The 25,067-nt window shown below is 39.1% G+C and overlaps 2 protein-coding genes across 18 annotated transcripts in view; one reads left to right on the top strand and one right to left on the bottom strand.

Annotated features, from left to right (window-relative positions):
• The window catches only part of asb13a.2 (ankyrin repeat and SOCS box containing 13a, tandem duplicate 2), a 169,571-nt gene that overhangs the window by 4,961 nt on the left and 139,543 nt on the right, over positions 1–25,067 (bottom strand). Inside the window, exon 9 of one of the 3 annotated variants that reach the window (XR_015482110.1) lies at positions 19,609–19,683. The exons of the other annotated variants lie outside the window; for them this stretch is intronic. The gene's annotated coding sequence lies outside the window, so the exon portion shown is untranslated. The remainder of the gene's footprint in view (positions 1–19,608; positions 19,684–25,067) is intronic. 3 annotated transcript variants of the gene reach the window in all.
• Positions 1–25,067, top strand: part of LOC147844648 (uncharacterized) — an 88,836-nt gene that overhangs the window by 49,516 nt on the left and 14,253 nt on the right. For 6 of the 15 annotated variants that reach the window (XR_015482813.1, XR_015482810.1, XR_015482812.1 and 3 more), the window contains one exon: positions 16,740–16,838. The exons of 4 other annotated variants lie outside the window; for them this stretch is intronic. Coding sequence is in view for 2 of the 11 variants with exons in the window: in XM_087248091.1 (XP_087104217.1) it covers positions 16,830–16,838 (9 nt within the window). In the remaining 9 variants the exon portion in view is untranslated. Of the gene's footprint in view, positions 1–10,663; positions 13,283–15,146; positions 16,839–25,067 lie in introns of those variants that run through there. 5 more of the 15 variants (XR_015482816.1, XR_015482814.1, XR_015482815.1 and 2 more) reach the window with 2 other exon arrangements.

Here is a 25,067-nt window from a genome sequence, read left to right as displayed (position 1 = left end):
GTAGGGGCGAACCATATGTGGGTAATGATGGATCAGTCTTCTATTTTTTTCTTGTTTGACAGCGACTAACTCCTCAGGAGCTTTATCGCCACCTACTGAATTTCACAAATATGGCGATCGAGACCATCCATGCTGCCATTCATTAGATTAGATAGTTTACGGTTTAGGGTTTCCTATTTCAGTCATTATTTCATTTTTATATCGTAATGATTTTTTGAAAATCTGTGCAGTTTTGGTACTCATTATATGTTAATAAAAATAATTCTAGAGCTCAGACTTGGATGAGCTTGGTGTTTATAGCAGGTTTGGCATGCTGTCCCGGGAGAGAACCCTGAGCTCGGAGTTAATTAGTCAATAAGCATATAAAGGGAGTCCGAGATCAGGTAGGTCTTGAGAGCTCTCCTTAGAAAAGGGAGGAAAAGGAGGAGATGGGGTGGAAGGGGGGATTCTTTCTAAACGAAATAGAGCAGTAGGGAAACATCGGTCTATTTATTGTAAGTTTGGATCAGTCTGATTGTATTGTTACTGATTACGGATGAGAATCCAGCCATGCTCAATCATATCACGTGCTCCTCTCGAAATTAGTTTATAAAACCATGTAACCACATACACAAAGAAAACATAATAGAATGTCTATGTAGGATTAAGAAAGCAAAACTAATTCAGGATCTTAATGTTATAATACTTTGTTAATCTTTTTGTAGTAAAAAAAAATATATATATAAATATAAATATAATATATATATATATATATATATATATATATATATATATATATATATATATATATATATATATAAGACAATAAAATGTCACATTAAATTGAATTACTATAGTTAATAAATAATTTTATGTATTAAAATTAAAATAGTTATAAACTGATAAACGACTTTATCTTTTTCTAATCTGTAGCAACTGTTCAATAAAACATTGATAAAAAAAAGTTATTAGAAAATTAAGCAAATAAATACTATTGAATCATGGGAGTAAAATATTGATATAGTGTTAAACATTTATTAAACGGTGTTATACATCTATTAAAAAAGTATTTTTATCTGTCTTGATCGTCAAAAGAACTCCCTTGCTGTAGTAGCTAATGAACAGATAGTGATGGCTCTTAAGAGATAACTACTTAGTAGGAGCATATCTATGGTGCCGATTTGGATTAGTCAATTGACTTAAGTTGCATGTTTTTGGACTGTGGTAGGAAACCGGGGAACCTGGGGGAAACCCATGTGACCACGGAGAGAACATGTAAACTCCGCATAGAAATGTTGGCTGGCTTAGTAAGGACTAGAACCAGTGACGTTCTTGCTGTGAGGCCCTAACCATTGGGCCTCTGTGCCACAAATCTAGGAAAGGGGGAGAAGTAGGGATGGGAAGAGGGGATTTTTCAAAACGAAGATGGCTGTTATATGGAACTTAGGGTATTTATAGTGGCTTATGAATCATCTGAGTGCGGAATTATAAACTAAATAATGCGGGAATTGTGAATTTTTGCAGCTGGATATTATTGGACTACAGGACTGTTTGTGCTGCCATCTACTTTTTTTATATGTGCAAAACTAAAAAAAGAAAGAAAAGAAAAAGCTTTTTCATTTTTTGGTATATTGTTGTCTTGTAAACCTTACCACAAGCATGATAAAGAACATGTACGTGCAGGCTTGCTCGCTCATAATGAATCGGCATTCCCCTTTATAAAGCTCGTAAATTTCAGCTAATGCATTTAACTCATTAATACTGCGACATTGTTATGAGTCTATTAGAGTCTCACATTTACAGAGATGAACACAGTACGCTCGGGTCGATCCATATTTAGTCATATCTGCTGGTCTAATATTGACTTGGTGTCATCAAAAAGTAATGTCTTGACTGAACTTCTGAGCAAGCGATACTAAAAAGGATGAGCTTGTGGACAGGGAGCCGTGTGCGGTGGGATGGCCATTATGTTAACGTCTTTTAAACGGTGACAGATCACAGTGGTGATGAGAAACTGACTCATCAGTTTTATGAGACTCCGAGCGCTATGGAAAGACTTGACCTCATAGGAGGAGAGCACTTCAGATTATGTCAAGTGCACAAATGCACCCCTGCAAATTGTGTGTGTGTGTTCATGCTAGAGGACTGTAAGGTGTGAAAGTAAGACCGACATTTTAATATTCTCACTGATTATACAGCATGGATGCTTCTAAACATCAGTGGAGCGGTAAAATTACACACCTTAGATAGTGGCGGCTTTCTTGTAACCCTGAAAATAGGGGGTTATTTACGTGTTTGTATGTTGTTGCACAAAATGCAATTGCAGCGGTTCTTGCTGAGACAAGCACAGCTATTACTGTTTTTCACACTTAGGCTTATAGGTTTGAACACCTACATGGAAACTTGTGAGTATTAAATGCTAAGTAGCTGAGAATTTTCTCATGACAAACAATAAAACACAATCCCATGGATTTACGCTTAAAAAACGTAAATATGATATTGAGTAGGGAGTGGGGCTTTCTTTTTGCAAATCACTTTACACCAAATGTGGAAGTGTAATAATTCAAACTCAAACAAAAAGTGCTCAGGTGTCGCTTAAAGAACGTGTCGGTGCTCTTTGGATACGAGATTCATCAGAATAAGCAGCAAAAATCAGTCCAAGGCACTCAAAAAATGTGGAAAAAATATTAAAAAGCCTTTATTCACATGGCTAATCCTTAAAAAAACCTACGTGTTTCGGCTAAGAACTGTCTTCATCAAAGTAACAATGATCATGACTCATTAGAATATCTAAACCAGGGGTCACCAAACTTGTTCCTGGAGGTCCGGTGTCCTGCAGATTTTAGCTCCAGCCCTAATCAAACACACCTGAACAAGCTAATAATCAAGGTCGTACTAGGTATAATTGTATAATACTGTCATTTTTAACCTAGCCGTCCTATCACGATGGAGTAGAGGCGGGGCAAATACAACTCTGATTATTGGTGACATACATGCGGTCATATTTGACAGTTAGAAACAAACTTTCTGCATAATTAGATACTAGTAGTCCTTACCAACGGGTATTCATTCCAACCTAAAGCCAAAGTTTGCTAACAAAATTAAGGTGCATTTCCATCTAGTTGTTACAAAGTCCTTTTAAGGCAAGTCAGTTCACTCGGCAGATATGTCAGAGTTTATTCGGCAAATGCATTTACATATCCCTTATTCGCATTAACCATTGTTCAAATTTGGTATTTTCAGCAGTCCTTTCTCATGCGATACATTAAATGTGCACTAACACAAAGCAATGGAAATCCAGCTAACGTTTGTGAAGACAATATCGTGAGCAATAAAGTATTTGGTGGTTGTTTAAACAGGTATTGCTGGTTCCTTTTAATCACTAATAATTAAACACTGTCTGTTCAAGCTCCTGTTTCTTTTCTGACTTTCAAACAATGGCCTGAGATAAGTGTTGACGCCTTGTGCAAAAACAAGTGCATGTGCGGATTACACAGATTCGTAGTAAGTGTAAATTCAAAAGCATTGTTTGGGCTTAAGGGTTGCACGGTGGCTCAGGGGTTAGCAATGTCGCCTTACATCAAGAAGGTCACTGGTTCAAGCCTCGGCTGGGATTTCTGCGTGGAGTTTGCATGATCTCCTCGTGTTGGTGTGGGTTTCCTCCGAGTGCTTCGGTTTCCCCCACAAATCCAAAGACATGCGCTATAAGTGAATTGGATGAACTAAATTGGCCGAAGTGTATCAGTGCGAGGGGGGATGAGTGTTTCCCAGTAATGGGTTGCGGCTAGAAGGCCATCCGCTGTGTAAAACATGCTGAAATAGTTGGCGGTTCATTCAGCCGTCGCAACCCCTGATAAATAAGGGACTAAGTCAAAGAAAAATGAATAAATGTAAACAAATTAACAGTAAATTCACATTTTAGAGGGTTAAGTTGAATTACAGGGGGGTTAGAAGGGGTTTGACCCCCCTAATTTACACTTGATCCTGCCTAAACAACGCCAAAATAAGATGTATGTGTGGGTCAGCGCTTTAAATAGTGAGAAATTGTTTGCTTTGTATCACGCTATACATGAAGAGAATAAACTAAATTGGTTGTAGTGTTTGAGTGTGTATAGGTATTTTCCAGTATTGGGTTGTGGCCGGAAAAGCATCCGCAGTGTTAAACATATGCTGGAATAGTTGGCGGTTCATTCCGCTGTGGTGACCTCTGAAATAGAGACTAAGCCGAAAGAAAATGAATGAATGTTTGGGTTTAAGATTCACACAGGCAGCTTCTTTAATTGCAAACAAAGACTCTCAGCTGAAAAGAAAATCCTGCTCTGCATTTTTGAAAGAGTGCATGGCGCATTCAGCTTGTTTAAAACATTTTAGTGGGCAATCAACAACCATCAACATCATAAAAGGACAGCGATTGATCCACTTAACCACATAAACTTCATATGCAAGCACATGTTAAAATCAACAAGCGAAATGCACTTCAAACCTCGAAGAACACAAACGAACTTTTTGAGCTTGTCTACGCTGCTGAAGCTTAAATATTGCGCAAACACATCTCATCCTTGTGTCATTTCACAGTATGTATAATTGAATGCATTTATCTCTATGGTTACGGATGAATAAACCTTGGGGCCTCAATTATTCAACAAATGAAGAGTTAGAAGGTCTGTTATCTGACGAAGTTACATAATTTGCTGGATAATGGATGTTCTTGATCTTTAACACAGGGAAATATATAAATATTGACTTTCAGACGACAGTTTCTGCACTGAAAAGTAGCCATTAGCGGAGCTTCGTGTTTCTGTAAGAAAGTGTGTATATGACTGGTCAAGGTTAGTTGGATAAGAAGAGCATGTTTGGGTGGTTGCCAGGACACTGCTGTATGTTGTAGTGATATTAGTCCTAGCAAACCTCCTCATGCGAACAGTGCGTCATAGCAGATCCCAGTGGTTTCAGGGGACACTGTGAAGTTCACCAGTGTGGCTGATCCATGGACTTGCCAAAAGAGGTGATAAATACCCTCATTACTTGTGTGTGCGTGTGTGCGCAATGACTCCTTTGTTTACCTGGCCTGAGGAACGTCAGGAATGCCTTGTGGTTGTGTAGGCGAGTGTTGCATGATGGTACGCGTCGTGAAACAGGGTCATTATGGCATTCTGGCCCTTTCCCATACCACACCTTTACTTCAGATGAGCAGCACTGCCGACAGAAAGGTTTCATCCACTGTTTTGACAGGCACCAGTGAGAAAGTAAAGAGCTGGACTGATCTCAAAACATAGCTTATGGTTGCTAATGCCAAGACAAGTAGTTCAAACTACAACACGTTAACCTCGCCCCCACTCAAAGCTGATTTCGGGGAAAAGAACTACAGTGGGTGTTCAAACTTCTCTGACAATATAATTTTACTTTAAACAAATAAAAATTTAAAATCAGTTCATTTAAATGCGATTGTGAGATTTGACCCAATCAACTGTAAATACAATTAAATAAAAAAACGTATACGTACACTACCTGACAAAAGTCTTCTTGTAGATTCTAGTTGTAAGAGCAAATAATAACTTGACTTCTATTTGATCATTTGGAAAAGTGGCAGAAAGTCAATTTTCCCATGAATCGTCTGTTGAACGGCATCCTAATCATCAAGACCTTTTGGAATTATCATAGACCCGAGATTCTCACAGAAATCAGTCAAGTTTGGTGAAGGAAAAATCATGGTTTGGGGTTACATCCAGTATGAGGGCATGCGAGAGATCTGCAGAGTGGATATCAACATTAACAGCCTGAGGTATCAAGACATTTGCGCTGCCCATTACATTACAAACCACATGAGAGGGCAGATTGTTCAGCAGGATAGCGCTCCTTGTCATACTTCAGCCTCCACATCAAAGTTCCTGAAAGCAAAGAGGGTCAAGGTGTTCTAGGATTGGCCAGCACAATCACCAGAACATTATTGAGCATGTCTGTGTCACGACACCAGAGAGAGAGAGGATCAAATTAAAAATCAATTTATTAAAGAACAGAAGTAATGTATCAAAGGATACGAAAAGGCTAGAGAACACGAGAAAAGCAGAGTCCAAAACAAAGAGTGCCAACTGGCCAAACGAAGTCATCATCCAACGAACAGAACGCAGAGAATCCTGAGAAACAAACAAGACAAGCACAAGAACAAACAACGGACTGATAACCAGCAGTAACCACAGACTGAATATATAGCTAGTGAAACCGGGATCAGCTGGAGGATGCTGATTAAGTCAGCTGACTTGATAGCATGCTGTCAACACAAAAAGGTAAACAAACACACACACACTAGCACACCACAACACACATGTTATGCGTCATGCCTTACAGTCCAGTCAGGGGTAAAATGAAGGAGGAGGCATTGAAGATGAGTCCAAAGAATCCTAATGAATTCTGGGAGACCTGCAAGAATACTATCTTTGCTGGAGCAATTCCACAAGGAGCAGGCACTGGAAGACTAGTCAGGATAGAGGGAAAGATGAATGCAGCAATGTACAGAGACATCCTGAATGGAAACCTGCTTCAGAGTGCTCATGACCTCAGACTGGGGCGACGGTTCATCTTCCAGCAGGACAATGACCCAGAGCACACCGCCAAAACATCAATGGAGTGGCTTCATAACAACTCGGTGAACTCTGTGAGTGGCCCAGCCAGAGCCCAAACCTAAATCTAATTGAATATCTCTAGAGAGATCTGAAAATGGCTGTACACAGTCACTTCCCATCCAACCTGATAGAGCTTGAGAGATACTGCAAAGAGGAATGGGCAAAAATTCCCAAAGACAGGTGTGCCAAGCTCGTGGCATTATATTCAAAAAGACTTGAGGCTGTGATTGCTGCCAAAGGTGCATAAACAGGAAAATGTTTGAGACTTCATCTTTGACTCAAATTAGATTATTAATTAATGACACCACTATATTGCTGATAATGAATAGTAGAAACACTTTTCTACAAGCTCTTTTTTTTTTTTTGCACAACATTATCTTTCAGGCTAATTACATTTACAATATATACCCCTTTGTTTTTATATTCATATTATTTTCCAGTAAAAATGTCCTTATTTGTCCTGTTATCGGTGACAATTACAGCTAAACTGATGGTGGATTCCCATGTGAGGTCTTGTTGTGATGTTGGAGGCTCTGGGATAACCAAGTGTCAAAGGATGAGGGTTGATTAAACAGCAGGAGCACAAGGAGGAAGTGTCCAATTCTGTCAGATTCCTACAGAGCGAGTAGCTAGATGGTTGTGGGTAGTGACGGACAAATGAGGCTTCAGTAAATGCGAAGGATCAAGTGACTCACTCGCTAGTGAAGGAGGATGGGATGCAGGACTGGGTGAAGGGTCATCCAAACACACGCACATACACACACACTCAGTTTTATCCCTTGCATTCCTGAGGGAAATTACTGTAGTATGAGTCGAGTGTCCTAGCCTGTGATCCCGTCCCATTGCGGCGCCACTGTTGACTGCGCCTGCCCTTGTGTGAGGTCTGCCACCGGATTCCTGTCCCGTGAGTGGAAACGGCACCTGCAACACTGACCGCTTTGCTTTTCTTGTTAATGGATCCATTCTGTTGTGGCGATGAGCAAGTGCACTTGTGGAATTCCCCTCCCTGAGTAACAAAAGACTCAGAAAAAGAGTGAAATGGCCTTTACAGATATTAAACTTTCATTTTCGTTCTCAGAATTAGCTCTGCCGGGACATTTCAGTCATTTGGCTTTCACTTTTAGTTGACTTATTAAGCATATTTTAGGTTGCGATTCTCTGCATACTTGTGGTCTAGATAGATGACACATAAACCAGGACTTGTGTAAGAAAGACAGTCGCATGTGCAAGCATCGATGAGCAACAGGATGTTTTAACGATTGATTGGGGTCTAATTATATTGCCTCGCCCACTTTAAATTGTCAGATTTCACTCCTCTTAACGTGAAAGTTCTCCCTAAAAAGAAAACTTGCTGTTAATTTACTCTTTAATACTCACGGGGCTATCATTATGTGACAGGAAACTTCAGAATGTTGTGAATGCACATGTGAATATGGATTAAAGGTAATCATGCTGTAAAACACTTTCGGTTTCTTGCACAGACTGATCGGTTCACTTCCGAAGAACTTGATGGATCGCCTGAAGCCATTCTCAAAGTACCACTTTCCTGCAGTTTTATTAATCACTAGAAGCCATAGTTCAGATTCTCTCACTGAATTGATTTTGGATTGCTTTAAGGATAACTAAGGGTGGGATGGTGGCTCAGTGGTTAGCATTGTCGCCTCACAGTTAGAGGGTCACTGGTTTGAGTCCCGACTGGGCCAGTTAGCAGTTCAGTGTGGAGTTTGAATGTTCTCCCAGTGTTTGTATGGGTTTCCTCCACAGTCAAAAGACATGTGCTATGAGTAATTTATTAAATTGAATAAACTAAATTGGCTGTATGAGTGTGAGAGTGTATGGGTGTTTTCCAGTAATGATTGTTGCTGGAAAGGCATCCGCTATGTTAAACATATGGTGAAATAGTTAGCAGTTCATTCCGCTGTGGCGACCCCTGATAAATAAGTGAATAAGCCGAAGGAAAATGAATAAATGTGAACAAATTAACAGTAAATTTACATTTTTTTTTTTGGGGGGGGGGGGGGGGGGGGGGTGAATTATCAGAGCAAGCCAAACATTAAGAATGATCTGGTTCAGGGTGTGAATTACAGGGGTTTTTGGAGAAGTTTGACCCCCCTAATTAACGCTTGATCCTCCCTGAAGGACATCCAAACAAAATATGTGTGACTCAGTCTTTTAATTAGTGAGAAATATTTTGATCTGTATATTAAATAGTAATATTAATAACTTAAAAAATTAAAATAGTAAATTATATATATATATATATATATATATATATATATATATATATATATATATATATATATATATATATATATATATATATATATATATATATATATATACACACACACACACCTGATCACCCCTATAATGGTTCATACCAAAATCGAGACCCACAGCCTGATAATGTACTGAACTAGGGGTGCATTTCCGAAAACCATCGTTAGCCAACTAAGGACGCAAGTTTCGTTGTTATAAACATAGTTCGTTGATTTGGCGTTTCCCAACGCAAACTGTTTCCACTTCTGAAGCTGTAGTTAGAAACATAGTTCCTGTCTGTGTTCTATTCCCAGTTATCCCCTTTATGCCATGTTGGGGGTTGGTGCGGTGGATGTTGGAGGGGTGTCGCGGATGAAAGTGAGCAGGGAGGGGGTGTCGCGGTCGAAAGTGAAGAGAGTTGGGAAGTCGTGGAAAAAAGTGAAAGTGAACAGCGGACGGGGTAGGAGGGCAGTTGAGGAGGGGGATCGGTAAAATGAGGTGCTGGATCCAGATCCGGTGTGTTCCGGCACAAATTAAGCCCTGCTGCTAGTACATGAAAGTTAAACAGTAGTGCAATCTTTAATGGTACGCCATTTATTGGTGCAAGAATGCAAACTTGTCACCATTTGTTTGAATCAGGGGTGTCCAAACTCAGTCCTAGAGGGCCAGTGTTCTGAGTTCAGCTTCAACTTGTTTCAACACGCCTGCCAGGAAAGTTTTGTAGTATATCTAGTAGGAGCTTGATTAGCTGGTTCAGGTGTGTTTGATTAAGGTTAGAGCTAAACTCAGGACACCTGCCCTTCAAGACTGAGTTTGGATATCCCTGGTTTAAATCATAGGTCTCAGACTCAATTCCTAGAGGGCCGCAGCTCTGACCAGCCCTAATCAAACACAGCTGATGCAACTAATCAAGGGGTTCAAGACTACCAGAGACTATTAAGCAAGTGTGAGGTGGTTGGAGCGAAACTATGCAGAGCCGCTGCCCTTTAGGATTTGAGTTTGAGACCATTGGTTTAAATTAAAAATAACGTATCTTTGACAATCATACATCTACTGAAATAGCTAATCATAGGTTACTGTAGACGACAGAATACAGTCCTTCAAAACACTGAAAACTTATAAATAAATATGATGTTATTGGATTAAGTATGCAAATTCCGTTCACTGAAGTATGTATTACCGAAACCGAACATTACCAAAAATGTGGACTTAAGGTTTTTCACTTTTAGTGTGGACAGATTGCTTATCTAGGTTAGGCTGGTGTTATGACTGTTAGGTTTGATGTGTAATTTGGGTTACGAGCATTCCTTTGCTGCCGCAAATGGATACCGTAGCTGCACCATACGAACTGTATCTCATTAGCTTTTACTGAAGTAGCGGTGTTACTCTTTAACTAGTTTGGGCAAAACTTTCCCTCAAGCTTTCCAGATGATTACAAGCTGTGAGCAAAATGAAAAAAAGAGAGACATTTTTCTTCAAAACATCTGTTGTAGTGACAACTTGTTTTTGATTGAGCTCATCCATTTCCATCAGCCCTCCCTTTCCCTTTCAGCAAATGTGACGTGTCCTCAACCTCAAAACAACGCTGCAGAAGCAAGGAAACAGCACGCCCCAGTGGCCGCATTAGTATTGCGGCTACGAATGAATTAGTGCTTGATAGATGACACATGGAGCATTTACTGAAAGAGGCCGAGAGAGAGAAGGGGAGGGAGGAGGGAGGGAGAGAAAGTGAGATTGGCTTGCCTGCGGACTCATTTGGCAGGAATCGCTTTACTGGATGTGTCGTATATGACTGTGCAAAACACACACACACACACACACACAGACGCAGTGAGTGAAAGTAACAGAAGAGGCTGCTTGGGATCACTTTGCTGAGGAAAGTAGAGCAGGAAAGGTTCCTTCATGGGAACTTCTTGGATTCTCTCTCAGGAGTAGTGGGATGGGGAACGAAGTCAGAAGATGTCTGCGTGACAGTGAGTGCTATTTTTCAGATCTGTGAATCATTAATGGTTGATGTTTGAAGATTTTATTGAGAGATGTTGTGTGCTTGTATCTTCCCGGCTGCCATTGTGTTTATTGGACCAGAAGGCTTCAGGGTACAGGTGTACTGGCATCCGAGTAAGTAGCTAGCTGCTGTTTAGTTGATTTAATAAATCGAGTGTGCATTATCAGATTCCTTTAGAAGATGATAATATACAAGAGTGACTCACAAAAGGTTTACCTTTACCGGTATGAGTGTTTCTCTGTCGGTATGAGTGTATGAGGGAAATACCAACTCATGATCTTAGCATCAGTCAAGCTACAAGAACAGAAACTGAAACTCAAAATATATAGATGTTTGTGAGAATGTGAGCTCTCTAATCGTTTTACTTTTTTAATGCTAATAGTCTCTTTGGGGAATTCAGAACACTTTAAACCAAGTCTACTATTTTAAGAAATGCAAATGCGCAGTTTGAAACAGTGTGCAGTATTTAAATACAACTTCCTGACAGCGATGATTGTTGAAAGACTGCTGATTTACTAACAGTTTCCTTTTTTCATTTGGTCATGGACATAATTGTGTATTATTCGTTGTATGAGCTCGTCTTGTAGCATCTGCCCACGCTTTGACTTGTGGAATTGCTGCTGTAGGTGTGGCCAGGACGCACCTTGACCTATTATGTCCACCTGCCCACCTGTAAATCTTTATCGGCTTTATTACCACCTTTATCACCAACCACGCAGACACTATACTTGTTTTTTTACACTACAATCTTTTTTTATTTTACTGTTTCTTCAGTTTCTAAAAAACTGTGAAATGTAAGTGTGACTAACAACATTAATACATTATATTTAGCTTTTTTAAACTTAGTAAGGTGCACTGTGGGGTATTTTTTAAATAGCATTAAAGAAATTTGTGTATAAATATTCATGTGTGTCTACAAAATAAAAATACTCAACCCTAATAATTGAATAGGAACAGTAATAAAGGCATACTACAACAATCAATCAATCAGTCAATCAATGAAACAGTATGATTTTTAGTCGCACTTTATTTTGATGGTCCGTTTGTTGAATTTAAATGAAGTTTCACAAACTAATTTCGAGAAGAGCACGTGATATGATTGACTGCAGCTGGCCACTCATCTACACTCATTGGCAAGCCAATGACCCAAGATCCAAACTCACTATAAATAACCTAGCTAAGATCTACTCCCTTATCTTCGTTTCCCGAAGAAACCCCCCATCCACCCCTTCTCCTCCTTTCCTCTTTTGCCGAGGGGAGCTCTCGAGAACACCTGACCTCATACTTTCCTCACATGCTTTATGGACCTGGCGGGAGCCCTGGGCTCAACTATCTCCGAGCTCAGGGTTCTCTCCCGGGACAGCATGCCAAACCTGCTAACTTGCTAACAAGTTGTCAAACAGTATCTAAGTGTGAACTCTTGAAATTATATTGCATCTACATGCCAACTAATTCTGGGTTTCTGGGATTCTAGGTTGGGGTTAGGATAAGGGTAATTTGACATGTACAAAGTTTCTTATAGTCAGTTAAATGTCTGCTAAAGGAGCACTATCAACAGATATTATGTAGACAGTCTACTACTACTCAAATGGACCATCAAAATAAAGTGTTACCTGATTTTCTGAATAATATGGCTAGCAAAATGTAATAAATAAAATATATTTCGAATAACGTTTGTGTCCATCCAATGGAAGTCTATAGTGCAGGGTTGCCAAAACTTTTTATAATAAAGGGCCAAAAACCAAACTTGAACGTGGGTCGAAGTTAAATATAACAAACTGTATTACATTAAATTTGCTATGCGTAATTTCCTAATTTACTTGCATATTATCTAAAAATAACTAGAAAACATTGCTTTAAAACATATATTAACATTTTATTTTAACATTTTATAATGGAAAAAACATAAACAACCCTGTTTATAACAATGGAGTTGATTGCTGAATAAACTAGTCGAGCTGCTCCTGCCTTTGCCTTGATTTGCTTGCAGATGTCTTGTGCATTGTCCTCTATCTGTCAAGTGCCAGTATTTACATTTAAAAGTCTGATTCATTTACAACATTTAAACAAAGAAACAAAAGGTTACATTAAATTCAAAAAAGACGATCTTTGTCAAAGGCATTCCCCCCTCTCTTTTCAGATGGGATGGCTGGCCAAACCAAAGGTTACCACGGGCCAACTTTGGCAGACAGGCCCTACTTTTGGGCACCTCTGCTATAGAGTCTTTGGATCCCATTGACATCTACTGTATTTTTGGGCGAAATGTTGTTTACCCTCTGGGTGTAATGTAATAACTTGTTTGTACCTGGTATTAAGATGCTTGGGGCATCACGGTGGCACAGAGGGTAGCACAATCGCCTCACATCAAGAAGGTCGCTGGTTTGAGCCTCGGCTGGGTCAGTTGGCATTTCTATGTGGAGTTTGCATGTTCTCCCCATGTTCGCGTGGGTTTCCTCCAGGTGCTCCGGTTTTCCCCACAAGTCCAGAGACATGTGCTATAGGTGAATTGGGAAGGCTAAATTGGCGGTAGTGTATGTGTGTGAATGAGTGGGCATGGATGTCTCCCAGTGATGGGTTGCATAAAACATGTTGGATAAGTTGAAGGTTCATTCTGCTCTGGCCACCCCAGATTAATAAAGGGACTAAGCCAAAAAAGAAAATGAATGAATGAATGAAGATGCTTTATGGTAAGTTGGATCACAAAAGTAGATAGAACGACACATTCCTGACTTGTTAGTCCGCTTCGAACACGTTACTTATTGTTTTGAGGGTCGGTGAACTGGTGAATGAAGTTTCGATATGAATTTGAACTTGAAAAGCGATAAGGGAAAACTAGCAAAAGTTTTTGTTTCTGCTCTAATAGCTCCAATCTATCCTGAATGCTGTTGTCAGAGAAAAAGGCAACCTTTACATTTTGCCGCCTTCAAACCAAACTTAATTTCCGAGAGGAAACTTTAAAACTTGTCTTGCTATCCTGCTTCAATAACACATTCAGTAATTTTTAAGATGTGTGTCAATCTGGTAAGATTGGTTTAGAGTATTACTGGGAGTTGTTAAAGTAACCTTGTTTACTCCTGTATTTATCGTCATCCCCCCACTCCAATGATTGGGTGTTTAGATGCATTTTTGTCATTCCAGAGTAAACAAGTCATAACTTTACAGAAAGCAAATTAAGTGCGATCAAACTAGTAGGATGTCTTAAGTTTGTGTACAGAGTAGGTTTACACCTCAGCTAAACACACATGACAAGACGTGCCGTTCTTTTGTTGGTACAGGGTACATATGACACTGTACTTACAAAAGCATGTTTGCATATTTGCATACACAAGCTTTGTGTGCGTTTGCATCCACCAAGGCCCAATTCTGTCCATTGTGCTGATCCATTGTAGGAGGATTTGAAAAGTTCATGCTCATTAGCAGCATGTTAACTCATATTTCAGCACTGCTAGGTGCCTTAATCACCGCCAGCTAATGAGACTTGTGCTGACGCAGACAGGTGATGTCACTGCCCCTGAAATATTCTAGGTCAGGCCTGAGTTTAATCAATGATCGTTTTAACATCGCAAGATCTGAAGGAAGTGTTGCGGGTCAGTGGTTTTTCCATTCTGTGATATGTTTGAGTGTTTAAAACGAGTCGGACAAATGTGTCAAAAGATTCGGGAGGGAAGCAGACTCCCTCTCTCCTCCTTGGTCTCCACGGTAACAAGCCCGGGTGCCACTATTACAGTTACTCAGTGTTTGAGTGTCAGTGGAGTGTGTGACCGGGTCGACATTTAAACACTGCCATGATTCTTAGCACTCGGTGCAGAATAAGAATAAGTAAAGGGGATGGATATTTGTAAGTGTATGTGTGTGTTTGGGAAATCCAGTGGACAATTTTACTGTTCAGGAACCTGGAAGTGAGTATTGTTTAAGGTCATTGTGTCCCTTAACTTACTTAAGAGGGGAAAAAAATTGATTGTTTCCTGGACATTATGATTACAACCCAGATTCGATCTGGTAAAATAAAAGCACAGTCCGAGACATCTACAAGAACTTTAGAAGAATAATTTGTGGCTATTCATACATTTTCCTTTGGCTTACTACCTTATTTTTCAGAGTATGCCACAGTGGAAGGAACCGCCAACTAATCCAGCATATGTTTTACACACTGTACACTCCTGCATTCACAAAAACACTCATACACTACGGCCATTTTAGCTTATTCATTCACCTATACAGCATGTCTTTAGAGTGTGGGGGAAACCGGAGCACCTGGTGGAAACCCACGTGAACATGGGGAGAACATGCAAAATCCACATAAAAATGAATACTGGCCCAGCTGGGACTCAAATCTTAAACCTTAAATAAATGTCTTCCATACAAAAAAAGTTACTGGGTTCTTTAACTTACATACATTTTGTGTTCCACAAAAGAAACTTATATAGGTTTGTGTCAAAAATTGGTGTAGAAGAATTTATTTTTGGGTGGACTATACCGGAAATAAAAGTTTCCATTTACTCAGTATCTCAATGCCATCTAGAGGACATCATTAATTGTGTCATTGACTTAACCTTGTGTTATTTTGCAACCCAAGACTTCTTGGGAAAACAAAGAAATAAATATTTGTGTACATGCAAGTCTAGACATTAGCAGAAGAAAATAAAAGGTTAGCAGGTGAAAAACAAGTCTGATTTATAGAAACAGTTCACCCAAAATTAAACTGATTTTAGTTAGTATAGTATTATACAATAAAAGTCATTAAAGGGCATCTATGATGAAAATCATCTTTTATAAGCTGTTCGGACAGAACTGTGTATGTATAGTGTGTCCACAGTCATATTGAAGTGATTTAAACATACTAAGTCTCTTTTTTTAATTTTCTGACGTTAAAATAGGATCCAAATCCCTCCCATTTTGAGGCCCACCGCTTCAATCCCGGTTTGTGGACGTTAAATCAGGTTTATTTTGTACATTAACATAACGGATATCCATACAGAAGTGGATATTAATGTGTACCCTGTCACATTTGCCGTGCAAAAACTGTGTGCATGAACTTTGTAACAACATTTGGTTAGACTCGTCATTGCAGAAAGGCTTGAATTGAATCCACAACAAATACATCAAATAATCATTGGGGAAGTTCTTACTGTAGTATTTCTCACAAACGTTACGTGAGATCTGCTTTCTTCATGTCTGTCACTGTGCTGTTTATCTGATGCAGCTGGACTGATTGAGGCACACTCTTACAGGCACGTAGGAATGGTGGGCGAGGAGAACTAGCATTAAAGGCACAGGACAAAAAAAACAAAAAACAGCTACATTGTGTTCAGAGCAACAAAATTCCAATATTCTGAAAAGTATAATAAATACTCTGATGTTTTGAGCTGAAACTTTATAAACACATAAGCTTTACATGTAATCTACAAATTTCGATCATCAATAAAGGTTAGACTTTTCATTCCTTTAGGCAACCTGAACTATGGGTCCAACCTAAAATATGAGTTCTGTCTTGGTTAATGTGACCACTGTGAAACTTGGCTTCATGTCTCATTGTAACGCTGACACCATGAACTCTGGGATTTTACACGCTTGTGTGCGCTTAAGGGGGTTTGTGTTATGAAGAAACCGGCACCGGTGCCAGCAAGAGGATGAGAGCTAGAGTTTCTTTCCCTTTATAGGAGCGCCAGGTTTCTGATTTTCTTTCTAAAGGGAGTATGCTTCCTTCTTCAGTTCTTATTTTTTATGTGTGTGTGTATGTGTGTGTGTGTGTGTGTGTGTGTGTGTGTGTGTGTGTGTGTGTGTTTGTGTGTGTGTGTGTGATTGGGAGGGTTTACCAAGACACACCCTCTGTTATAGGAAGATTTCCATGTGATTTCTCTTTCCCTTTTTTACAGTACATCTGTATTGGTGTTCCCAGGGCAGGTGGATGGGGGCGATGGAAGGATGCCTGTTTGTTGTTAATTGCTGTGAATGAGGCCCATGGGATGAACCAGGTAAGGTGTAATCCTAAAATGACAGGTATTGCTGTTTGAAACTGTGACGTTTGTTTGTCGATGTACAAACCATTGTGTTTATGTTAGCGTGGGAGAATTTCAAGCAAAGTCGAGAGTTTAGCTCTGTCCCAAAATGTGCTCATGTGAATATAATTTCATAAATAGCCGATTGGAATTGTTTACACGGGCATCAACTTGATTCTTCGCATGAAGAAAGAAAGGTGAAACTTTATTTGAGGTTAGCATGTTGCTAAGCTAATGATGCAAATAGTAAAATACGATAAAATACAATACAAATTAACCAAAATCGGTTCATTCTAAGTTCAGTATAGAATGAACTGTATTCCATTCATCATGTACTAGATTTTTTGGGAGTCAATGAGCTTGTTAGTGCATTGTGGGATTGGTGTATTTGCAAAGGATACTTGAGATGCATTAAATGCTGTTTTGCTGGACAGATTAGTAGGCTGTGCATCTATTTTGTGTCATTCGCAAAATGCGTTTTCGCATGTGTGTGTGAGAGAAAGATGGACAGAAACTGAGAGCTGAAAGTACGTCAAAAGGAAGGTAACTCAATCTGGGCAGCTGTGAGCCATTCCGCTGCTGTGCCACGTCTCAGTGCATTGACGTAGAGAGAATACCTGCTCCAGTTGTATGCTTTTGTGTGTGACAGCGGAACGGTGGAGGTTTAACAGCTAGCCAGGCCTAACATAAAGGTGAATAAAGCTGTCAAATAAAATGTCAGTGGAGGATAAAGCTGTAAGTCTGACGTATGTGCCAATGTTTCTCGCCTCCTCTTCAACATGCTCCTGGGCAAACAGTGGGGAATGTGTGTGCGCAGACAAATCATGCCCCTGGAAAGATTTGAGAAAACATGTTTGGCGACGCGGAGTTGAGTAACTTTGAAGGAACTTAATTTGCCTTTCTTATTGAGCTGTGAGAAAGTGACAAGGCAGGATTACATCACTGTTATAGTGGCCAATGGTGGGGCTGAGCAAACACATGAGAGTGTGCGTGTGGTTTTATGAAACGTTTCTGGCATTGGCGTGCCTCCAGGATTTGGCTTTGTATGTCAGGTAAGCCTCCTGAAAAAGCTGAATTACATGCATGATTCCTTTTGTTTGTCATTTTTATTAGTAGTTTTGTTTTAGCCAGTCACAGCAAGTCATTTGTTCACACCTAAAGTGAAAATACTGGTAATGCAACACTTTTACAGCCATTGGGAACATGTACCTCTTTTCCGCTAGTATGAACCAGGTCTGATGTCACTGCATTACATCTCATCTTTCTCAGCAAGACAACGTGAAAAGGCCAAAAACAAGCACATCATCAACAATACACTGCTATTAATGTTAATAACTTTAAAAATTTGTATTGGAATCCATGGTGTTCATGCAACCCTTCATAATTTGAATCTAGACTCATTCTGATAACGTACCCCTATATACATTTACAGAGAGAGCAAAATACGTCCCAGGAGCTACATTTTTTGCAGTTTTTGTTTTCGTAAAATATGCCAGAAGCCGATGTGTACGCTTTTTCAGATCTCAAATTTCTCTTGTGAGTGCAATTCGCGCCTGCTGTTCTCACATAAATCCACCAGAGGCCGCTGTTGAGTAACTGACTGACTAACTAACTGACCAACCTACCAATACCTCCACCCACCTCAACAGACAACCAACCACTTCAACAGACATTTAACTGACTATAAGAAACTTTGCAAGTACATGTCAACTTACACCATGCAACTTGAATTCAACAAACGGACCATCAAAATAAAGTGTGACTGAAATGTGTAGGACTTAAAACTGGAACTTCTTACAATGAGTTTCAAGGATTGTTTCGGTAATGCTTTAGTTTAACTAAAAATTCACACCATTTACTACAGGCTTATTACATGCCTATTATTAAGATAATAACTGTTTATTAGCACTTATGATGCATGATCTTATTTTATATCCCTAATCCTACCCATTACCTAAATCCAACTTCTACCTTACCAACTATCAATAAGTAGCAAATTAGTAGTTTATTGAGCTAAAAGTCTTAGTTAATGGTTTCTTAATAGCATGAATTGTACAATAAAACAAAACATGACCTTGTTTTTTGTATCTATGAGATTGAATTGTGACCGGAGTTACGTAGAATGACTCCCAAAATGAATCAGTTTAGTTTTTACCACTTGTTTAAATTGTTGAGTCTGGTTACAGTACACTGTCCGCGCGGTGTTCATTGAATCATTTGTGAGGTGTTGAGGTCAGTGGCAGACTCAAGCAAGATTTGTGAATGGTCATATAAAAGCATGACATCATATTAGACTCTTTCAGAGCTGCAAATAATATCCGAATTGAATCTCGAAGGCAGCCAAAACATTTTTCTGTTTAATTTGTATGCAACAAAAATTCAGTCTGTAAATGTGTTTACGGTTTTACTCATATTACATGTCCACAATGAAGGACTTTGCCCTTTCAAATTATAACCTAAAGGAAATGTTGATTTAACTTGTACATTATGTGCCAGTGGACAATGAAGTACACTGCAGTCCATGGTTGGCGTGATGCCCGGGCTTTCTTATGAAAGCTAGATTAATATTTCCGCCTTGACATCCTCTCTCTCTCTCTTTGGCTTCAGACTGTTAGGATTTTATTGAATGAATTAAATGTTTTTTTCATCTCATAACTAGAGCACAACCCATCAATACCCTGCATTTACAATCATAAGCAAACTATAATTAATCATTTATCAGTGGTGCAGATATTGAAAAACTGACCTGTTTTTGTGGTGTTATTGATTGATGTCCGATCTGTGAAATCATTGAAGCAAGACGTCATTTAGGGACTTGGCACTGAAAGAAATCATTCAGTGAGAGAGAGATGAGTCTAAGGGGAGGACTATTTGAAAACACAGAGGAGTCATCAGTCTAATGGTTAAAAGACAGGTTACAATTATCCCCAAAGAAATAACAGTGTAGGCGGTTGTTTTGTTTTATAGTGCATGTCTTTGATAGAGCGTATCCTTGGCAGATTTGGTTTCATCCTTGCATGGGACGTTATCAGGCGGTCATATTGTAACATGAGGTAGGTGGTAACCCAATTCACAAAAATACCCAGCCGCATAATCGTGTCAGAGCTGTTTTAGGGTTTCGAGAGCTCAGTGACGAGTTTACAGCTGGTGGTGGAAAATGGGATTCACTTCTCGCTATTAATTGGTTCTAATGCACACAAAGATGATTTGGAACTTGAATTTACTTAATTGCGATTGAAATAAATTTAGCAGGCAATGTGTTCTGGGAAATTGAAAGTGCTTCAAAGCTGGTTCCAAAGTTAAATAGTTCAATCTAATCTTATTTTATCTTTCTTTCTATCTGTTCATCTTTACATCAATCTGTCTTTCTGTCCGTCTGGACATCCATTCATATTATATATTTATCCATCCATCTATCCATTCATAGTATCTCCTTATCCATACATCATACCTATTTTTGCCCTTTTGTCCATCAGTTCATACATCAAACCATCATTTCCATTTATCTGTTCATCTATTCATCTGTCCTTCGGTCCATCTAACTCATCCATCCATCCATTTATCCATCCATCCATCCATCCATCCACATATTTGTCTTTCGAATCCAACTGTCCACTCATCCATCTGTCCAGCCATCCATTCACTCAATTGTCTATCCATCTTTCCATCCATCCACTCATTTGTTCTTCAAATCTGACCATTAACTATTGTTCTTCCATCCATCCAGCCATCCAACCACTTATCTGTCCTTCAAATCCAACCATACACTCATCCATCCGTCTGTTCATCCAACCAACCATCCATCCATCCATCCATCCATCCATCCATCCATCCATCCATCCATTTGTCCTTCATATCCAACTATTTACTCATCATTCCATCCATCAGTCTATCAATCCATCTATCCACTAATTTGTCCTTCAAATCCAAGCATCAACTCATGTTCTTTCATCCATCCAGCCATCCATTCACTCATTTGTCCCTCAAATGCAGTCATCCACTCATCCGTCCGTCTGTTCATCCATCCATCCATCCATCCATCCATCCATCCCTCAAATTCAACCATCCACTCATCTGCCCATTCATCCAACAACTCATCTTTCCATCCATCCAACAACTCATCTGTTCGTTCGTCCGTCAATCCATCCATCCATCCATCCATCCATCCTCTAAATCCAAAAATCCACTCATCTGTTCCTCCATCCATCTACTCATTTGTCCTTCAAATCCAACCATCCATCCTTTTATGTGTCCATCTACTGTATCTATTTATTTCTCACCATCCGTCTATCGATTCATCAGCCTTCAAACTTTGTTTCATTTAAAACAAAGCTTTCTTAAACCATTAATAAAAGTTTGTTTCAATTTTTTGATCCATTCATTTGTTTATAACCTTTTTGGAAATCCAGGCCCATTATAAGATCTAACCCCATTTCAAAGGACAAGGACACTGTGAATGTGAAAAAAGAACTATTAAGACAACTATAACTAAGAGTTATTAGCCATTAAATACATAAGCAGTTATTGATTTGCTTGGTACAGACACACACACACACACACACACACACACACACACACACACACACACACACACACACACACACACACACACACACACACAATGATTAGCTTGTCTGTGTTTTCATTTTTCTCACTTCACACAGTGCAATTCCCAATAGATGGTTTCTGTTGTGTGCGGTGGACTGTAACGTTACCCGGGCCCCACTCTGGGTTTCTGGGAATGCGAGTCACGTTTACTGTAATTTTTCTTTTTTTCTCTCCAGCACTTCAGTTTTGGGAAGTAGCCTTGGCTCAGAGCCCTCTTTTTAGAGATCTCCGCTTTATGACTCGCTGCTGTGGTTAGCTGGAAGTCTGACCCTGTGCCTCTGACAAGCCATCAAAGCAAAGAGTGTGTGAACAACACACAGGCGACTGTGGCGGTGTTATTTTTCCTTTTGCTGTTAATCGCTGCCGAGATGGACTCCCTGACAGATGATCTGATTTAGGGCCTGTTTGCGGCGTGAGTCAGAGGAAGTGCGCTTCAATGCAAGTGCACTGAAATGAAGAACAAATGTGTTACACTGTAAACCCAGGGAGAGGGGGGAAACAGACATCCCTAAGGATCGCGAAGGGAGCGGGGAGATACGTGAGCTGTAGCCGTCGGCTAGACGTGAGTCAGTTAAGACTCATGGTTCTTATTTAATTATGCATACTGTACAGTTATATTAGGGCCTAGGAGACTTCCAAGAAGCTATTCCCTCACAGACAGGAATGTGTCATTTCTCGGAAATCGGTGTTAGTTCAAATATAAATGGGATGGTCATTACACATCGTGTTGAGTTCTGGGGTGGAGAGGTTTAAACTCACAACTGGTAAGTGGAAGGTCACTGGTTCAATTGCAGGAAAGTCTCAGACATCATGCTTCTGCCCCTGAGCATGCTGTTTAGATGGTTAGTTTTTACAAAAAAGGAAATCTGTCATCATTTAATGATATTATTGCAAACCTCAAACACACATAGATGGTGAGCTTTTTTGCGTGTAATCAAAATAATGTGGATGGAAGCTTATCTTGTATTTATTTTCTTTGAATTGTGAGATTGTGACTGCAAACTTATGAGATAAACTGGCTTACGTAGAGTTGGAAACAGCATTGTTTACATCCTTTTAACTCCATATAGGTTAAGCACTATACTGGCTATTTTTAAAGACCCCAGGCATGTTCACTTGAAAAACTGGCAAGGAGGATAAGGAATGATGTATCCAATGTAGGCCTGGGCCATAAGGCAAAAATGCAGTCTCCATAATCATATTCCATATTGAACGATGGCGATATATTTCGATACAAGTTGTTATTGCTTCCAGATTTAAGAGTCCCCCAACAATGACTAAAGCCACAAAAATTAGAGAATCCATTTAATGGCATAACATTTTCGGTGGCCAAAAAATCGGTTGATCTTTGATATCAACATGCTTCTAGATTTCCATTGTTGCACATTTCTGCTGTGTGATTGGCACTTGGATCAATATAGAGTAAAAAAGTCCAGAGCGTATCATCGATATAGATATAAACTGTATCGGGATTCGCTATAATATCGTTTATCAGACCAACCCTGTTCCAATGTATCAATTTCTGTGATCAGTTAGAAACTTCTTTGGTTTTAACTTTTTAAACTTCTAAAGACTTTGCATTTATTTTTCCCTCCTCATTTTACTCTATAGCTTTACGCTATAGCTTTCATTAGCATTTAGCACTACACTGGCTACTTTCAAGGTTAGCGTGATTTGTTAAATTGTGAATTCTCCAATGATTTTTACATATTTACATGTACTAGAAATGAGACAAGTAATGCAATAAGTTATGAGGTTACTGTGTTTTTTACTTATTTTTTTACGTTTAACAATTCTTAATGAACTGCTCGTTAACCCTTCCCTAGAGAGAACAAAAAAAGATTAAATCAGAATTGACTGATTTAATAAACAGGTTTAATGTTATAATCTAATAATAACACAGTTTTGGGGCATAAATAATCATGCAAATACAAGTAAATTGGCAGTAAACCTTGTAACATGAGCTATTTAAAACACCCCTCATATAAACTTTGCATCCAGCAGCTGAAATTCATGTTAAATATAATAAGATCATCCACAAAAATAACTGCGACTTTTCATTTTTTTCCCTACGTATCTCCTCACTGACAAATAATTGTTTCTACTGGCCTAAGCTGGTAAATCTGGTCCCTGATTAAATAAATATGCAAATCTGTGCCAGTCTGAGTCTACAATTATATACAATAGAGTGGTTTGACTTATAAAACCTTGTTAATACAGGTATACGTCAGTAAAAAGATCATATCAGTTCATGAGCCCTTTACAGGGATAGTACACCCAAAATTCTGTCATCTTTTACTCACCCTTTATGTGTTATAAACCTGTTTGAGTTTCTTTCTGTTGGAAATCGCTAGCCATTAACTTCCAAAGTATTTTCTTTTTCTACTATGAAAGTCAATGAATACTGGTTTCCAACATTTTTCAAAACATCTTTTGTGTTCAACAGAAAAAAGGAACTTAAGCATATTTGAAGCAATAAAGGTTGAGGAAACGATGACAGGATTAAATATTTGTGTGAACTATCCCTTTAAGCTCTGCATCAGGGAGTTTGTGTATGTGAAAGCAGGTAATGCTGGTGAGGAGGTTATCAGTGAGAGCGGACATGCGTAATAAGCAGCACACTGCGGTGAAGAAATGTAAAATTACTGATCTGCGCAGTGGTGTTTCTGTTGGCAAGGCCATTCCAGATGAGTGCAGGCTGGGTTTCCCAGGAGCGCTTCTCAGAACAGCTCATTTAGTTCAAGACATGCTGGGAATTTGTAGTTGCAGGTCATTGCAATCTTCTTCATCCTTTGTTAAAAGCACTCGGTAAAAACACATATTTGTGAGGTGGTGCTATGCATATTAAAGTGGCACACTAAACTATCTAAGCAGTGTTGTGACGAATAACAAAACAGGCAGTGTTTAGCATGACTCAGGTTAACATTGCTTTCTTTAATGCTAAAGCTAAAGTCGTGTTTATGATATCATGAGCAGATAAACTTGTCCTTTTGGTAAAAACACATATTTGTGAGGTGGTGCTATGTTAAAGTGGCATAAAACTATGCAAACACAGTGTTGTGATGTATAATAAACAGGCTGTGTTTTGCATGACTCAGGTCAGCATCACTGCCTTCAATGCTAAAGCTAAAGCTAAAGTCGTTTTTGTTTATGATAACATGAGCAGGTAAACTTGTCCTTTCTGTAAAAACACATTTGTCAGGTGGTGCTATTTTAAAGTGGCATAAAACTATCCATGCATAGTGTTGTGAGGGATAATAAACAGGCTGTGTTTAGTATTACATATGTAAGCATCACTTCCTTCAATGCTAAAGCTAAAGTCGTGCTTAAAAGAGATAGCATGAAGGGATAAACTTGTCCTTTCGGTAAAAACACATATTTGTGAGGTGGTGCAATACATATTAAAGTGGCATAAAATTACCCAAGCACAGTGTTGTGAGGGATAGTAAACAGGTTGTGTTTAGCATGACTCAGGTTACCGTAACTTCCTTCAATGCTAAAGCTAAAGTAGTGTTTGTTTATAAAAGATCACATGAGCAGATAAACTTGTCCTTTTGGTAAAAACACATATTTGTGAGGTGGTTCTAGTATAAAACT

Source organism: Danio rerio, chromosome 4, assembly GCF_052040795.2.
Source record: "Danio rerio strain M-AB ecotype USA chromosome 4, GRCz13ab, whole genome shotgun sequence".
In the NCBI taxonomy this organism is placed as follows: Eukaryota; Metazoa; Chordata; class Actinopteri; order Cypriniformes; family Danionidae; genus Danio; species Danio rerio.
This window is presented reverse-complemented; position numbering and strand designations above follow the sequence as displayed.